The sequence below is a fragment of the Podarcis liolepis genome (assembly GCF_965112155.1).
Source record: "Podarcis liolepis genome assembly, chromosome: 11".
Taxonomy (NCBI): domain Eukaryota; kingdom Metazoa; phylum Chordata; class Lepidosauria; order Squamata; family Lacertidae; genus Podarcis; species Podarcis liolepis.
Window position 1 is genome coordinate 10429355 of NC_139565.1, and position 17546 is coordinate 10446900.

A 17546-nucleotide genomic window follows, 5' to 3' on the forward strand; every position below is an offset into this window, starting at 1 on the left:
TCTCAGCCCCACTCACCTCACAGAGTGTTTGTTGTGGGGGAGGAAGAGAAAGGAGAATGTTAGCCGCTTTGAGACTCCTTTGGGTAGTGATAAAGCAGGATATCAAATCCAAACTCTTCTTCTTCTAACAGGACCAGTGGTCAGGGATGATGGGAATTGTGGTCCCAAAACATCTGGAGGGCCAAGTTTGGCCATGCCTGCACTAGACTGCAGGTGTGAAGGACTTTCTTAGGAATCCGACAGTGTCAATTGAAAGCTCTAAGAATGGACACACACACACACACACACACACACACACACACACAGAGAGAGAGAGAGAGAGAGAGAGAGAGCGCCTATCCCCAGTAAGAAGAGAGGGAAAGGATGATTGCCACAGAATTTATCTTGTTCTAACGCTAAGTATTTACTTAGTCACTAGATAGCACAAGAGCCTCTTTAAAGAGAAATCAGTACGTCCTGGTTTAGATTTCCTCTACAGAATTAGATAGGAATCCCTCCATTGATCACTGAAGGAAGCTCTAGTGATTTGAACAGTTTGCTAGCTCAGAAAGTGTCAGGACTTCATGCTAGATGACAGTCTGGTTATTACTGCCACCATTAAGCACTGAATACTGAGAAGGTTTGGAGGAAAATCTATAACGGCATCAAGATAATCTTTTCAGCCTTATCAGAGATCCAGAATAGAATGCTTTAATTCACAGTCTATTGACCATTTATGTCCTTAAAAAAATACATCTGATTTCTAAAAGCTATCAGCAGGAAGAAAAGACTTCATTAAGTACAGTACTGCCACATTTGGGGGGGGGGGTTAACACATGCTTTAAAGGAATAGGCATAAGCTATAAAACAGAGAAAAGAATCACTCATTCCAGAAGTGTAGTAGGTTAAACATGCAAAATGCTACCAGGAGAACCTAGACAGGCCATTTCTTGAATACTCAAAAAGGTGCACGCACACAAAAACATGCTCACACACATGTACGAACATCACTTCCTGCTCACAATTATGGGCCATCTTTAAATTAATAATATTACAGATAAAAATGCTAATTTTAAGCTACCCTCTAACAGACCATGTATGCAGAGGAAGTCTACTGAAGCAAACAGAGCTGTTTGGCATCTTAAAAACTGACTAATTGAGTGATGCATGAATTCATTGATTTCATAAATAAGAACCAACTTTATCAAGTGCCCGAGAGACATTTTTTAAAAGTTGGATATTTGTGCAGATGGCCAGTAATTATCTTAACCTTTCCCTTCTAGAATTGGCTCCATCCAGCTAAGGAGCTGGAGATAACTTTCAGTGGTGTTTACATGTTTTCAGATCTATCTATCAATCTGTGTTCAGGCATCATGTGGTGCCAGTATGCATCCACTGAAAGAACAGTTTTGCAAAAGAGACTGAAAGAACACATTTTAATTTAACGCATGCGCTAATAAATTGAATTCAGCAACATAGGAACACTTGGGATTGGTTCAAACAATGAAAAGAAATGGATCCCCCCATTTATTTTCAGGTGTGCATAATGTTGCTGCTGCAATCACATTAAGCTTCTATTTTTTGTGAACTGTTATCTCATATGAACCTTGGCGACCTCCAGGATTCCAATGATGACTTTAAAAAGCTTAGCTTCCTTTACAGATACATTGCCATTTGAAATGTCCAGTAAGATCAAAATGGTAACCAATTTCCTATACGCCATTTCAAATGTTCCATTTGTGCTCTTACATCAATTGGCCTGTTTGCTCTTAATAACCCACAAATGGAACCTGCAATCAAAAGATGGGCAGGTACATGAACCATGGCAACGTGACTGATACCACAGTGTGCTAACTGCACAGAAGAAGCAGAGATTCGTGGAACTACTACAGCATTCCAGTCCCATTGTGCTCATTTTTTGCACATGATTGGGCATAATCGTCAAACAATTCCTGCATCCCCACAACACTAACCAGTAGTGTCCACTTCTAATCAAAGGAGAGATGAATGGCATGATGAAGTCACCCCTACAAGCTGTTTACTTCAGATGCATTTGATAATTGAGCCCGAATGGGTGTCAGTAACATGTACTAAAAGGAAATATAATAATAATAATAATAATAATAATAATAATAATAATAATAATAATAATAATAATAATAATAATAATTAAAAAAATTGTACCTCTCCCATCTGGCAGGGTTTCCCCAGCCACTCTGGGCGGCTTCCAACAAAGATTAAAAATACATTTAAATGTCACACATTAAAAACTTCCCTGAACAGGGCTGCCTTCAGATGTCTTCTAAATGTCAGGTAGTTGTTTATCTCTTTGACATCTGATAGGAGGGCGTTCCACAGGGCGGGAGCCACTACTGAGAAGGCCCTCTGCCTGGGTCCCTGTAGCTTTGCTTCTCGCAATGAGAGAACCACCAGAAGGCCCTCAGAGCTGGACCTCAGCATCCGGGCAGAATGATGGGGGTGGAGACGCTCCTTCAGGTATACTGGGCCGAGGTCTTATTTTTAAAATCCCTTTACTTCTCAGAGCACCTTGCCAGAATGAGTTTTGCTCAATGATTCAACATCTCTCTATTGCTAATGTTTTCCTATTTCTATTTTTAATAAATTTATTTATTTGGTTTTTCAGATTAAAATTTTACATTCACATTTCCCACATACAACATAAAAACTAGATTCCAAGGAATCCCCTGGACTTCCCTCCTCCCCTTTGTGGGTCCTACCGTTAATCATTTCCTCCTGCATCTTTTATAATAATCCAAATCTTTTACCTCTCCATTGTGTCCAAAATTCACCATTAAACTACAAGTGATATCCCAACCCTGCTAACAATTTCAACAGCTTACAATGGTCCTTAAGATAAGTTATAAATTTCCCCAATCCCTTATTAAAATTTCGGTCTTCCTGATTTCTGATTCTTCTGGTCATTTTAGCCATTTCAGCATAGTCGAAATGAGAGCCAGTGTGGTGTAGTGGTTAAGAGCGGTAGTCTCGTAATCTGGTGAACCGGGTTCGCTTCCCCGCTCCTCCACCTGCAGCTGCTGGGTGACCTTGGGCTAGTCACACTTCTCTGAAGTCTCTCAGCCCCACTCACCTCACAGAGTGTTTGTTGTGGAGGAGGAAGGGAAAGGAGAATGTTAGCCGCTTTGAGACTCCTTAAAGGGAGTGAAAAGCGGGATATCAAATCCAAACTCTTCTTCTTCTTCTAGTCCATCAACATGATCAGCGAAAAATGGCAGATCAAGTTGATCAAGTCAGTTTCCCTATTTCAATAAGACTGAATTATTAAATGAAAGAGGACTCACAAAAGGTTGTGACATTTACAGGGGTTTCGTGCAGCACTCTCCTCAATGAACTTCAGGCACATGGCAAATACTTTCTTATTTCAACAGGTATTTTAAGGCAGTGTTTGGGTATATGCCTGAGTTTATGATCTTTTTTATTATTTTAGTCTCTGTATAGCTTGTTTTAATGTACACTGCTCAGAAATGCTAATTAAACAGCAATACAAATACAGTGGTACCTTGGGTTAAGAACTTAATTCATTCTGGAGGTCCGTTCTTAACCTGAAACCGTTCTTAACCTGAGGTACTACTTTAGCTAATGGAGCCTCCTGCTGCTGCTGCGCTGCTGCTGCACAGTTTCTGTTCTCATCCTGAAGTTTGTAACCCGAGGTACTATTTCTGGGTTAGTGGAGTCTGTAACCTGAAGCGTCTGTAAACTTAAGCGTCTGTAACCTGAGGTACCACTGTACCATAAATAACAAACCACCTGTATTTACTTGTGTAAGGCAGGGTTGTGGAACCTGTGACTCTCAAGATGTTGTCAGACTTCGGCTCCTATAAGCTCAAGCCAACACGGTCAATGGTCAGGGATGATAGCAGTTGTAGTTCAACAACGTCTAGAACAGGGCTTCCCAAACTTGGGTCTCCAGCTGTTGTTGGACTACAACTCCCATCATCCCTAGCTAGCAGGACCAGTGGTCAAGAATGATGGGAATGGTAGTCCAAAACCAGCTGGAAACCCAGGTTTGTGAAGCCCGGATCCTGAGGGTCACAGATTCCCCAGTTCTGACTCAAGAAATGAGGACCCTATGTTTTCCAGATTTGACTACAATTCTCATTATTCCTGGCAATGCTGGCTGGAGCTTATGGGAGCTGGAATCCAACATACACAAGTTATTGGATGATACCAAATGTACCAAAAATAATTACAAATCAATAATGCAACCTTCACCCAATGACATTAAAACAGTTGTATTGTTGAAAAAGCTCTTGGCAATGTGTTGCAGTTATTAATAAGAAATCCAAGAGTGAAGAATGCACAATGCTCAACAAATGCTCAGAATAATATTAATATTTGCACACATGCAGTTTCTAATCTAATTGTTTCTTAAGGACACATATGCAAATGTTATTAATTGCGAAAAGATTTGTAACCGATACAAACAGACCCTCCACCAGTTAGATACAGGACATATCTTATTCTTGAGTAGTACCAAGTAATGAGATACACTTAATAAAAATGTAATTAGTAGATCTGCTTCCCAGCTGGATAGAGTTTTTACTTTTTTATCTCTTATGATTTAAGCCCTTAAGGTAGCTTCCATCATTGCTCTTATTATATAGGTATGGTATTTAATTCATAATTCTGTAGTTACTAATTTAAAACTACTTAAAAATCCAAAAGTTCCCAGGCTTCAATCACATTTCAAATTATTGTACTGAAGCTACTCATTACCTGGAATATAAACAGTATCATTTTTTCCCCTGCCAGTCAATGCTCCTCTTTTGCTAGTGAGCCACAACCCAAATTCACTGTAAATAATGAATTCTGTCTTTCAGACCCACAACTGCTTTTATGGAAATTCCAGTGAAGTCATGAGGGTTCATAGTCTTTACTAATATTTTATCTGCAATTATATACCTCCATTTCCACACACACACACACACACACACACACACACACGTGGGAGTATTTTTGTTTGTTTGTTACTATGTTGTGTTTTTTTCTGTTTTTCTGTAGTAAACTGCCCTGTGGTCCTCAGATAAAGGGCAGTACAGTGGTACCTCAGGTTAGGTACTGAATTCGTTCTGGAGGTCCGTTCTTAACCTGAAACTGTTCTTAACCTGAAGCACCACTTTAGCTAACGGGGCCTCCCGCTGCTGCCGCACGATTTCTGTTTTCATCCTGAAGCAAAGTTCTTAACCTGAGGTACTATTTCTGGATTAGTAGAGTCTGTAACCTGAAGCGTATGTAGCCTGAAGCATATGTAACCCAAGATACCACTGTATAGAAATTCAATAATAAAACAATAAATAATCCAAAGATGCCAACTCTGTGATTCAGCTTGTGTAGCATAATGTTTCCAGTGTACAGAAAAGAGACAGGCACTGGCACCAAGAGGAAGAGGCAGGCAGTGAAGGTGCTCCCATTGAAAAGTCCCAGAACTTTGTTTTAGAACAGAACGTGTACAGGATCTAAATCAGTACAGCCTGCATGTACAGCATTGTAGATTACTGCAGCATTCTATATTGCTTTAAGTTCAGAACCAGGCCAGCCCAATCCCCACACATTCTGGATAACCCAGATGTTTCCCAGATCCCCAGCTGGGAACTGGGAAGGATAAACGCCCAATGCCTGAGCCAAGGTCTCCCTGCATCTGAAACTTAATAAAGTCATGGCCAATTTTAATCCCATAGCACGTTGTCTTGAGTCATTATTCCTCTCGGGAGTTGCCTGGGGTTGAGGGGACTCCACCTGTCCATGCAATAGTTAAGCCTATTGCATCACACCCTTTTAAAGTTTGGCCTTCGAAGTACAACCCATTCCCCTTCAGAAAGAAGGAGACATAGGATAGCATTTAGAATTTTTAAAAAATCAGTATGTTTCAGGTCTATGTGACTTGAACATCATATGCCTATCCCCTTCCATTATAGTATTAATCTACAGTTGTTGTGTTGTTGAGGGTTTTTTTAAAAAAAAATCCAGACAAAAACATATATTTAAATAGTTACAGTATATGTAAAACATATTTCCCCCTCAAAGTACATATTTCCAAATGTACCGTATTTTTTGCACCATAACACTCACTTTTGTCCTCCTAGAAAGTAAGGGGAAATGTCTGTGCGTGTTATGGAGGGAATGCCTAAAGGAGCAAAGTGGGAGAGGAGAGGAGCCTTCTCCTCTTATACCCCTCTTCTTCATTATTAGCAGCATCCTTCTCCACACACCCCACGCGTGCTCCTTGTCCCTTCAGTGCTTTTCCTTCCCTCCCCACTTAGAATATTTTTTTTCTTGTTTTCCTCCTCTAAAAACTATGTGCGTGTTATGGTCTGGTGCGTGTTATAGAGCGAAAAATACGGTACTTTACTTTTTCTCAAGACATACATTTACACTCTAATACCCTACTGTACTGGAACATTTGGGAAATGTGAAATCTGGTGGTGAACAGCATGAGCTCAGCTGTTTGCCTTTCATAGGGGCTAGGAGAGAATTTTCCATGCCAGTTTGACTAAGCCATGTACTTTTCAACTTCCTTGTGGTGTCTTTTGTTCTGCTTTAATTGGGCTTTTTTTGGTCCCTTGAGGCTAATTCTTAACTGTTCCTCTATTGCTTACCACAACTTTAGGGAAAACACAAAGGACAAGAGGGAGAAAGAGAATACTTTAGAAGGATAAATGTCTGAAAAAGAAAGCCTGAACTATTTGTGTAGGACCTTCCACATGATTTAGAACCCTGGAATACAAGGGTTCTAGATCACGCAGGGAACCTTCACCAGCAGAAAAGGCTTCCCACTGCAAAAATCCAGCCAATAATACACATAGCTGTCAACTTTTGCCCTTTCTTGTGAGGAACCCTATTCGGAATAAGGGAATTTCCCTTTAAAAAAGGGAAATGTTAACAGCTATCCTAATACATGGAGGGCTGTGGCTTACTGACAGGGATGTAGCAGAAGATGTGGGACCAAGAAGCATGTCTCTTTCTCACTCCAGCTCGATGGAAAACCCCATTGCAGTTCTTGGTTCTATGAAATGAATTTATGGAGGAACAAGGTTTGGTTGGCAAACACTACAATAAAAGCCACACTACTCATACATAGCACACACCCCACTCACACATAGGTTGTATTGGCTGCTATGGAGACTATGCTTGTTTACAGAATTTAAAAAGAGTTTAAACAGCTGTCTAGTTGTTGCTTGCTGTCTTGATCACAAAAGCAACCAGATATATAGCCAGAGTTTGCATCAGATCCAGATGAATACCAAATCTGAACTGAAGTGGGGTGTCTCAGAAGGATTTTGGGCTTGTCTGTGACTAAGTGGGATCTGTAGGAGGTTGCACAACTTGAAACAGGAAGCCCTGAAGTGCTTCATGGCATCTCAGAAATTCAGACTAATGATGATGATGATATTGCAGTATCTACTAAAAGCAACACGGTATCTCTAAATTTATCAAGAATGTAGCCAGATGACAGATGGGATTCTCCTCCATGGTTGATAAATTTAGATATGATAGAGGTGTATAAAGTTATTCATGGTATGGACAAAGAAGGTAGGAAAAAACCTTTCTCCCTCTTTCATGGGCATCCAATCGAGCTGAATACTAGAAGATTCAGGATAGACAAAATATTTACGCAGCACATAGTAAAACTATAGAATTTGCTCCTGCAGGAAGTAGTGTTGGCCACCAATTTGGATGGCTTCAGAAGAGGGTTAGACAAATTAATGGAGGGTAAGTCTATCAACGGCTACTCGCCAAGGTTATTATATTCTGCCTCCACTATTGGAAGAAGAAGAGTAGAAGAGTTTGGATTTATCACTACCCGAAGGAGTCTCAAAGGGGCTAACATTCTCCTTTCCCTTCCTCCCCCACAACAAACACTCTGTGAGGTGAGTGGAGCTGAGAGACTTCAGAGAAGTGTGACTAGCCCAAGGTCACCCAGCAGCTGCATGTGGAGGAGCGGAGACGTGAACCCTGTTCACCAGATTACAAGTCCACCACACTTAACCACTACACCACCACAGAAGCAATATGCCTCTGAATGCCAGCTGCTGGTCATATGTGGAGAGAGTGCTATTGCACTCAAGTCCCACTTTGGGACTTGCCATGAACATCTGGTTGGCCACTATGAGAACAGGGTGGACTAGATGGGCCACTGATCTAATTCAGCAGGCTCTTCTTGTATCTTTATACTATTGGGGGAAGGAGCAGCTCTGCAAGAGCAAAACTATGTCACTGAGCTTGAGAAAGATGCCAGGATGGGGAGAGCAGAGGAAGAGCTCTGTTGTGAATGACATGTCAAGTTTGTTTTGACAGGCAATGATTTTTGCATTGAAAGATAATTTCTTTTCGTTCTTTACCACTCCAAGTCAACTTGAAAAGTGCCTTGCCCAAATCGCTTGGACCTATATGTCTGCTGTTTGGCAGGCTTCTTCCCCAGAATAATCTCTCTCATGTCTGCAATTTGCCCACAACTTGGGGGGCGGAAATTAAGGGATTCATTTTTTACTCATTGCAAAGCTTTAACAGCTGTCTTTGCAGGAAAAGAATGCACCTATTCTCCTGCAAATTTCACCTAGTTCTATCAAAATATTAAAAAGTTATAGATGCACAAAAGCTCTGGATTCTTTTGCCATTAATTTGACATTTTTTTATCCTCTGTTGAGGGGCTAGTATGCCTGCAAATTTTATCCACTTCTGTCATAAGGGTAAAAGGATTATACTGTTTTCTCAGTTCCCAGCAGTGAATTGGAGTGGGATATGAAGTGAGTTCGGATGGGCCCTTAACCCTATTCAGCAGCCTTTGAAGCACCTAAGATGGACTGTTTCCTGAAGAAATGAATCAAGGTCTGAACTTAATTTTGTGGTCAGTGCACACCCCTAATATGGAATCATTTAAATTACATATTTGGCAGACTACAATAGTGTAGTGGTAAAGTCCATGGAAGTTTTCATCAAATGGAACACTGCTGATTGTGGTCTCTTTTGGTTATGGTTCACTGAGAAATCTCGATTATAAACAAAACAAAATCTACAGGGAAGGTACAAAGCACAGTGCTTTTTTCCTGGGGGGAAGCAGGGGTACGCATACCCCCTAAACATTTTGTGAATCTAAGTTTGGTCTCATTGAGGGGCAATATTTCAATACGAGTAGGAAAATGAGAGTACCCCTAAACATTATTATGGGGGGGGGGAAGCATTGACAAAGCATATGCAACAAAAAAGGATCCATAAATGGGACATCAGGAATAACAAGTTTTCATCCTGTTAAAAATCTTTATGTAATACAGAGGCATGCTTAGAAGCTGCATGCTCAGAACTGCTCAGAATTTACCAAAGAGGGCCAAATTCTCACATTCTGTTTCTTAGCTAGCAGGTGTGAGTCAATATATTCATAAGTACAGTGTATGGAAACTACGGTATAATCTGCAAATACAAGCAAACAATTCAATAATTGCACATCCCCAGGTAATCCTACGTTAGGTAATCCCAAAATAAGCAGTTTGTGGATTCTAGCTAATACTTGTATGTTTGGTGGCGCAATTGAAAGGTATATTCTCAAGTAATTCATGATATATTTAAGCATCTCTAGCAAAGCAACTTTAGTTGGTCCCCTTCGTTTACAGTTGTTTGTGGCTAATAAAAAACAGGTCATGTGGACAAAACTATTTATGGCCAGATGTATGGAGATTTTCGCCTGGAAACCAGAATTTTGAAAAGAATGATAAACCTCAACACTGCAGTTCAGTTGTTCTCTTATTGCCACTCTTTTCTTGCTCTTTCCATTGGTCCCTGTTTGTTCACTGGTGAATTGCAGCTTTCTGTTCAACTTTCCCAGTTTCCTCCTGGTATATCCCTGCCTACTCCTCCAACAATATCATCCTCAATCATTTCAAAGTCTCTAGCTTTCTTAAACTGCAACCACTCCTGTGCTGTGCACTTTCAGTCTGTCTCAGGACACCTTATGAGAATACTGTTGGATATTTGCAGTTGAGTAGCGCTGCAGAGAGCTTGCTGGGGAGACCATGCATAACAAGGAACTCAAAAATATCTTAAACAAGGTTTTAATAACAAAACAAAAACTCCTTTTACACTAAAGATAACAACAAACATAACCCAACCACCAACCCATCCCCCAGGGTAATGGGAGAGCTAGGTGCTGCTCCTTATATACTATGCCCAAATGCTGACACAGCTTAATTAACACAACCTAGCAGCACCTGCTATGTTTCACAGCTGCAAGGCTGGGTCTCGTTATATGCCCTGGCCCTTAAAGACATACACAACTTGTGAAATAATAATGAACCTTCACATTTTACAGTGACCATTCAACAAATACTTCTCCTCATTGCCAGAGTACCTGCACTTTATGTAGAAAGCCTCAGGTTTAATCACTAACATCTACAGGTAGGGATGGGAGAGGCCCTGCTTAATACCCTGGAGAGCCTATGCCAGACAGGATAGGCAGGTATTGAGCTAAATGGAGTGTGGTCTGACTTGGTATATGGCAGTTTCCTATGTTCCTAAAGTCCACCTTTTGTACTAAGTGTTTGGTTTCAGCTCCTTGTCCTCAGGGCCGGTGTCAAGAGTCAGTATGGCTGAACATTGGCTGAGGGCACAAATCACAGGAGGGGTGCAGGGACAAAACACTCTTGAGTCTGCCTTATATGGTTCTCTGGGAAGTGACACAAAGATGCATCACTTATTATGATTATATTATTATGCTATAATAATGACCCTCTTAATCACAACTCCATTGAGATAACTTCACTTGGGCTTCCACATTTCTATGAGTTCGGTCAAGGCTGTGGCAGTGAGATCAGCCAGTAAATTCCTCCTTAACTATTATAAACTTCTCAAATAAAATGTAGAGAGGATAAAATTATGAACTTATAAAGACGAGTTTATTATGATTCATATCCAGTAACAGTGAACTTCAAGGAAATATTCTCTTTCTGATTACTCATTCTATGTAATACTGTATTAATCCAAGATCCCTTCCTCCTATGGGTGGGCAAATCTGTCAATTTTAATTTTTCCCAGTTTCTCATATTTCTAGTTTTCAGTTTAGATCTCCATATTTCCACATCAGGCTGCAAATTCTTTTCTTTTTCTTTCTTTTTTGAAATCCTAATTACTGCAAAATTCTTCTAATGCATGCATTTTTTTGTATGCAATTTTGCCTTATTCGAACAGTTTTACAAAGCATAAGTTACCTAATATTTATTTTTTCTCCAAAGCATGCTGTATGCTATTTTAAATAATATATGCATTTTATGTACAATTCATCTTAGTATATGCATTTTAATGCACATTACTTCTTTGAAGAACTGAATTGCAAAATTCAGAGAAGTGAGAAGTTCAAAGGATGGCTGTGCTTCATTTTGCATATTGTTTCGGAAACTGCGAACTAGATTGGATGCATTTTGAAATGTGGACCGAACTGAATTCCTCCCCCATCTTTACCTCTGATAGAAGAATCTGTGATCCAAATCTTCTATCATTGGATCAGTCCTGAAGGTGATATTTGACAGTTCTCCTGCTTGTCCCCCTTTGGAACAGCATGGGAGGTAGTGTAGGAGACTGCTGAAGGTTGTTCTGATCCCTGTTCTGTTAATTGGAAGCTACACTGGATCAAAGATAATTGGATACAACCCAATGAGCCTTATTTCTGAATAAACATGTATAGGATTGCATTGATTAAGATGGCAAGCCAATGCCCACTTATTTGGCTGGGAGTAACCCTCATTGAACTCAGTGGCACTCTTCTGAATCCTATACATTTACAGGATTGCACTGACAGTCTAACCAGCATCCTGCCAATAGAATAATTTAGGATGCCCTACACTATACTGCCCCTTCATGGATCACTGCCTTGTCGTGGCGAAGGGGCTTGAATAATTCAGAGAAGCTATGAGCTATGCCGTGGAGGGCCACCCAAGATGGACAGGTCATAGCCGAGAGTTTAGACTAAATGTGATCCAGCTGGAGAAAGAACTGGCAAACCACTCCAGTATTTTGCCAAGAAAACTCCATGGACATAAAAAAGGAAAAGCTTTGAGAAGAAAGTGAGAGTTTCCAAGGCATGCTCTGGTTCGTGGGGTCATGGAGAGTCGAAAACAACTAAGACAACTAAACAACAACACTATACTGGTAAAAGAAGTAGTATTGTCACACTTTAAAGGCTAAGAAGCCAGTTTTCAGATAGGCTTTCATGATCCACTTCATCAGCTGTAGTCCACGAAAGCTCAGGTCACAATAATCTGGTTGCTTTTAAGTTGCCACAAAAACTCTTGCGACCAAAAAACCAAGTTAATTGTATTTGTTGGTTTGAGGATTTAAATCATGCTATGAATACAGAGGAGGCGTCAGTTAAAAGCGCCCCCCCCCAGCTCTGTTCTGCAGAAATTGCAAGACATCTTGCATGAAAAATATTTGCATAGGCAGTTGCGTTTCCACACATAGATCAAACTAATCTGAAAAATTTCAGTCACAGATGACTTGAAATGTTTATGAAGTTTAATTTTGTTTTACATAACACTTCATTTCTAAAGAGTTTCAAAGGCGCTGTCACACATATCAAAGTTTCATGTCACAGTTTCTGGTTCAGAGGTAGGAGCTGTAATGCCAACTGGCTGATAAACTGCTATGGAACCATCTTCAAATAAAAATAAACTTTGAAAAAGAAAATAAAAACAAAAAAGACCTAAAGTGGCTCTATTGGCAAAACTTCCAAATGTACTCTGAATGCTTCATTGTGACCCTTTGCAATTTTTTATTTATGGTTGTAATGGTTGTAACACTTGTGTGTTTTTGAATTGCTTTATAAGTTTGAATTCTCCAGGTAGATACAACTTTTTTGCTTGCTTCTTTAAAAAGTAACAATATTTCCCATACTTGACATCCCAACTTTCAATAATATTTAGGAAACAAGTAAAATATGTGCCTTTCGAAGTCATACATTTAGGCTTCCTTTGATAAGGCTGACCAAATTCTGATATCTTAAATAAGCATGTACTTTTTTTTTTGTTTTTCCCCCAATGGTGGGCTATCTCTGACTCATGCTAGAAATGTTCAAAACAATGATATATGTGAAAAAGGGTCTGTGAGCAAAATGGAATGTTCAAATTCTGTAATATATTCTCTCAAAGCTGGCAAGCTTTGAATTGAATTGATGCAATTATGGCAAAGTCAACAATCAGTAAGAGAGATCTGTTGGGTTGTATCTAAGTTGTACTCAGAGGAAACCCACTGAACTCAATGGCCATGACTAACTTAAGTCCATTGTTTTCAGTGGTCTACTCTGAATAGGACTTTGATGCAACCCATTATTTCACTAATATATAGTTGCCCTAAGCAAGGACAGGGATTATAAACAAAAAACAAAAAAAACTAAGAGTGGATCTCAAGGTCTTAGCATCAGAGCAACCCATAGGAATGACATATTAATCTGGAATTAGAGAGTATCACCTCATTTCTCAGAATAAAGCTGAGATCCTTCATAAAGAAAATCACTGAGAGTCACTTTTCTCACCATGCACATCCTTCCATCTGTATTTATTTGTTTACTTCCCAGGAGTAATAATTATACCCTGTCTCTTTAAGAAAGTGTCAATCCTATATCCATTTCCTTGAGAGTAAGCCCCACTAAACACAGTGCTTTACATAAGGGTAATATGATTGAACTAAAGCTACACATGGAAGAACACTGTAGCATTTAATTGGAAGCCTTGGTGTTTACTGACTCAACTATATATTTTTGTGACTTCTATATGCAAGGAATATAATAGCTGAAGCAATATTGGAAGTCCAAGGCAGATGTGTAAACTGGGAATTATAAATAGACCTTTATACTTCCTGACAAATTTTCACTAAAAGGTTACAGGGATGTATATCCATCAATTATCAAAGAAAGGGCATGGCATTAAAAGTATAATGCAACTTTGATGTGCAATGGGAATTTATAGGAGGGGGTGTTATGAGGACGCTGTTACTAACAGAGAAGGATAACATCTGCAACCAATATAGTACTACCTAACCAGAGTCTTTGGGAAAGGGTGGGATGTATGCTTAAATATCACAATTATTAGTTGTTTTGAAAATTATAATATTCATCCCCTACATAAAGCTGAAGAAACTCACTGATTTATGCATTCCTCACCTGAATGTTTGAAGAAGGACTATTATTCACTAGATCACAAAGGCATTATTGCTTCACATGAAAAGCGGTATCTTCCTAGCATTCAATAAATCAGAATTTTGTTGTCTCAAAGTGTCAGAAAGTAAATGCGGTAATCCGTCCACATATTTGATGTTTTTATCCATCATTATTTTGTGCTGAGAGGATGTTTGCTTTCTCTCTCTCTGTATATATATATATATTTATATACGTCTCTGAGCCTTGCTTCCTAAATTGTAAGAGTGACCTCTAGTGCTTTGCTGTTTCATTATAGTTCCCTGTCCTATTTTGCTATAGATTTAGTACATCTTGCTGCAAGCATCCGATTTAATTCTGTGCATAGTGCAAAATGTTATTAATGTGAAATTCAATTATGATGGCCTTTTAAATTCATGAAGTACACAAAGCAGAAGGATGAAGAAATTGTTTCTAAACACACACACACACACAAACACACACCACCAAATCTGGATAAATTGCAGTAGGGGGGCTAACAGGAAGAACTTGTTATTCATGTTCAGGATTGCTCTGTGCACTTGAATGTCAAATGAGGTAGCATGACTGGATGATAACAAAAGATCAGTTTGGTTCTGCAGAGCATCTGTTGTTTCTGTGATAGCACATATCAGTTCTAAGCCTTTAAAGCACAAAGCACCTGATGAAATCTCAGAACTTCCACTTTCCTCATCTATTGCTTAGATGTTCTCAATGAGCTGTCCCTTCAAACAGTGGTCTAATGCTATTCATGAATTCCTACAAGCCCCAACACTTGGTTCCTCCAACTATAGACACCGCTTTTTTACTCTGATTCCCACACTGCACATGGGGCACCTCCAATGAAAGAAGTATGCAAATTTTAAAACAGCAGCTAGGTCGTTTAAGCTGCAGTCTTGCACACACTTCCCTGGGAATGAACACCCATTGAATTCAATGGAACTTACTTTTGAATAGACATGCATAGGTTTGCAGTGTTAGTGCAAAATGAAGCCTATGTTTTATGAGGGCTTTGAGGACCCCTGAGATCAATTATCAAGTACATAAAATTGAGCGCACTCAGACATTCGTCTGTGATGCGCTTTGTACATACCAAAGACAGTCATATCTGATTCAACCTTGGAAGCTTTTTACTCCAAATTCTAGGGGGCTGAGGCAGCAATCCTAAAAAAAACACTTACCCGGGAGTGAGCTCTATTGAACATAGTGGTACTTACTTCCAAGTAAGCATGTATAGGATTATGCTGTGACTCTTAAGTTTTAGAGTTTCAGTAGGCTTTCCTTTACAATTCTAACATTCAGGTTTTATTGAGGGGGGGAAACTTTACATGCTGCAGCTAACATTCTGGTCACATATGAACATTAACCTTTGTGTAATCGATGAGCATCCTGTAAAAGCTCATTCTCAACATTCGCTCCTCAGTTACATTTGCCATGCACTTGTGCTCTACAGTACAAAGGAGTTCCTCATAATTCAAGGATATACAGGGGAAATTATACATTGCTAAAAGCCAAGCTGATGCAGCAGCAGCAGTAGCAGTAGCAGCAAATATCAGTGTGCCTCTAATCCCCATAAATGACTTAACTCCTTGCAAAATACTGTGCTGATATATGGGTAGCATTTTATTTTTTTTAAGAAAAAAGAAATAAAATGAGAACATGCAGTTAAATAGTGAAATGCAAATTGCACATTATTTTGGAAGCTGGCTTAGTCCACACTGTGCTCTGATTACAGTCTGGTAAAAACAATAAATGATGAAATATGGGAAATTGCATTTCTGAGCCCCTGGAACATTTTCATCTCATTTACCTGCTGTTAGCATGATTATTATTTTTCCCCAGCAACACTGATTTCTTTGAAGAACTGCATTTCTAAGTCTAGATCTCGTTACAATAAGCTGTAAGTTTCTCAGGACAATCTGGTACAAGTTTAAAAATCCATTTGCAATACTTACATTTGTTCCCTGCTACTAATATATTCCAGTGGTGGACCAGAAACAGCAGCTTGAATAAGGTCTCCATGAAAGAATCCATGTTCTCATTGATGGAGGCACCCAAAAGTGCCAGAGTATTAGGAAACAGGCACAGCTGCTCTGCACTTCAGTCCTGTCCTTGCCTCCTCTGCGCTCCTTCCTCTTTCTCTCTCTGCCTGTCTTTCAATGCTTCCCAGTAGCCAAGGAGCTCAGTCAAATGCACTCTGCATCTTCTCGCTCCCTCCTCTCTCTCTCTCTCTCACACACACACCACAAGAACTGCTCCCCCCGCCAACAACAGCAATCCCCGAAGAGCAGCTGCAAGAATCTCTCCTCTAATTTCACAGAATCACTCAGAGCTAAACTGCTCGACTACCCTGTACAGTTTGGTTACTGAAGCTTCACGTTCATAATGTGTCCTGGACACCCCTTGTGGTGACAGGTAGGAAATGTGAGTCTATGATGAAAGCCAGACAATAAAGGGAACAGCCTGCACATGTGTGCCTGTACAGCCTCCCTGCCGGATTACGACTGTTCCCAATTCTTTATGGTCATGCAGTGGGAGGAGGGAAACAGAAGAAGAGTGAGAGAAGAAGGAGGATTTCCCCCCACCCTATTTGTTTCCATTATGACCATCCTTTTTCACTGAAGTCTGCATTTAATGACAACTTTCAGCTGCCACACCATTTACAAGAACGGAAGAGAATGTTATAATTTAACATCGGGAATTTCTGTCGTGCCACAAAACTGTAGTTTGCCTTTACATGTGCAGTAAATCTTGCATTCATCTGTACAATCCGGCATTCATCTTCCAGCGATGCTGCAGAACGTTCCCTCGAGACTATTTCTTTAATAAGACGTGGAGTGCCTAGATTTCTGTAAATTGTAATTCCACAAATATGTGACATGCCACTTCAGAAGCTCAATCTTGCCGTTTATTTTCCACATTCAGAGAGTTTAATCATGAGCATAAAAGAGAGCAAGCCGGAATGACTTTGAACTAAAATAATGAATGTTGAAATTGCAGAAATGGGGGGGGGGGAGGAGAGATAGTGAAATATTGCACAGGATTTGAAGTTTTAAATTCTACAGAGAGAGTCTGCAATCAAGCTGAAACATGAATTACTGATACGTTTGATAGTCTTTAGACATAAAGTTAGATGGGATTCCTAGTTATAAGAAAACATGCCAACTTGGAGTCAACCATAAAAATGCCTCGCAGTCTTAGAAAAGGTAGAACTGGCTTTGTCATTGCCCGTGCTTATTTTTCCTACCTATAATAATCATTTCCAGATCTCCCCACTGTGTAAAACAGCTTTAGAGTAGACTGAGACAATCAAGTGGTATTGCTGAGACATGCCATTGGAATGCTCTAAACTGAAGTGTCACATGCATATCTACTT

At 39.8% G+C, this 17546-nt stretch overlaps 1 protein-coding gene across 6 annotated transcripts in view; it reads right to left on the bottom strand.

Moving 5' to 3' along the window:
- Positions 1-16600, bottom strand: part of CNTNAP4 (contactin associated protein family member 4) — a gene marked incomplete at its 5' end in the record, with an annotated part of 260718 nt that extends 244118 nt beyond the window's left edge. For 2 of the 6 annotated variants that reach the window (XM_083464785.1, XM_083464784.1), the window contains one exon: positions 16126-16592. In XM_083464785.1, coding sequence (XP_083320911.1) covers positions 16126-16204 — 79 coding nt within the window. Of the gene's footprint in view, positions 1-16125 lie in introns of all 6 variants that reach the window. The other 4 variants (XR_014516919.1, XR_014516920.1, XM_083464789.1 and 1 more) reach the window with 4 other exon arrangements.
- Between the last annotated feature and the right edge of the window lie 946 nt (positions 16601-17546).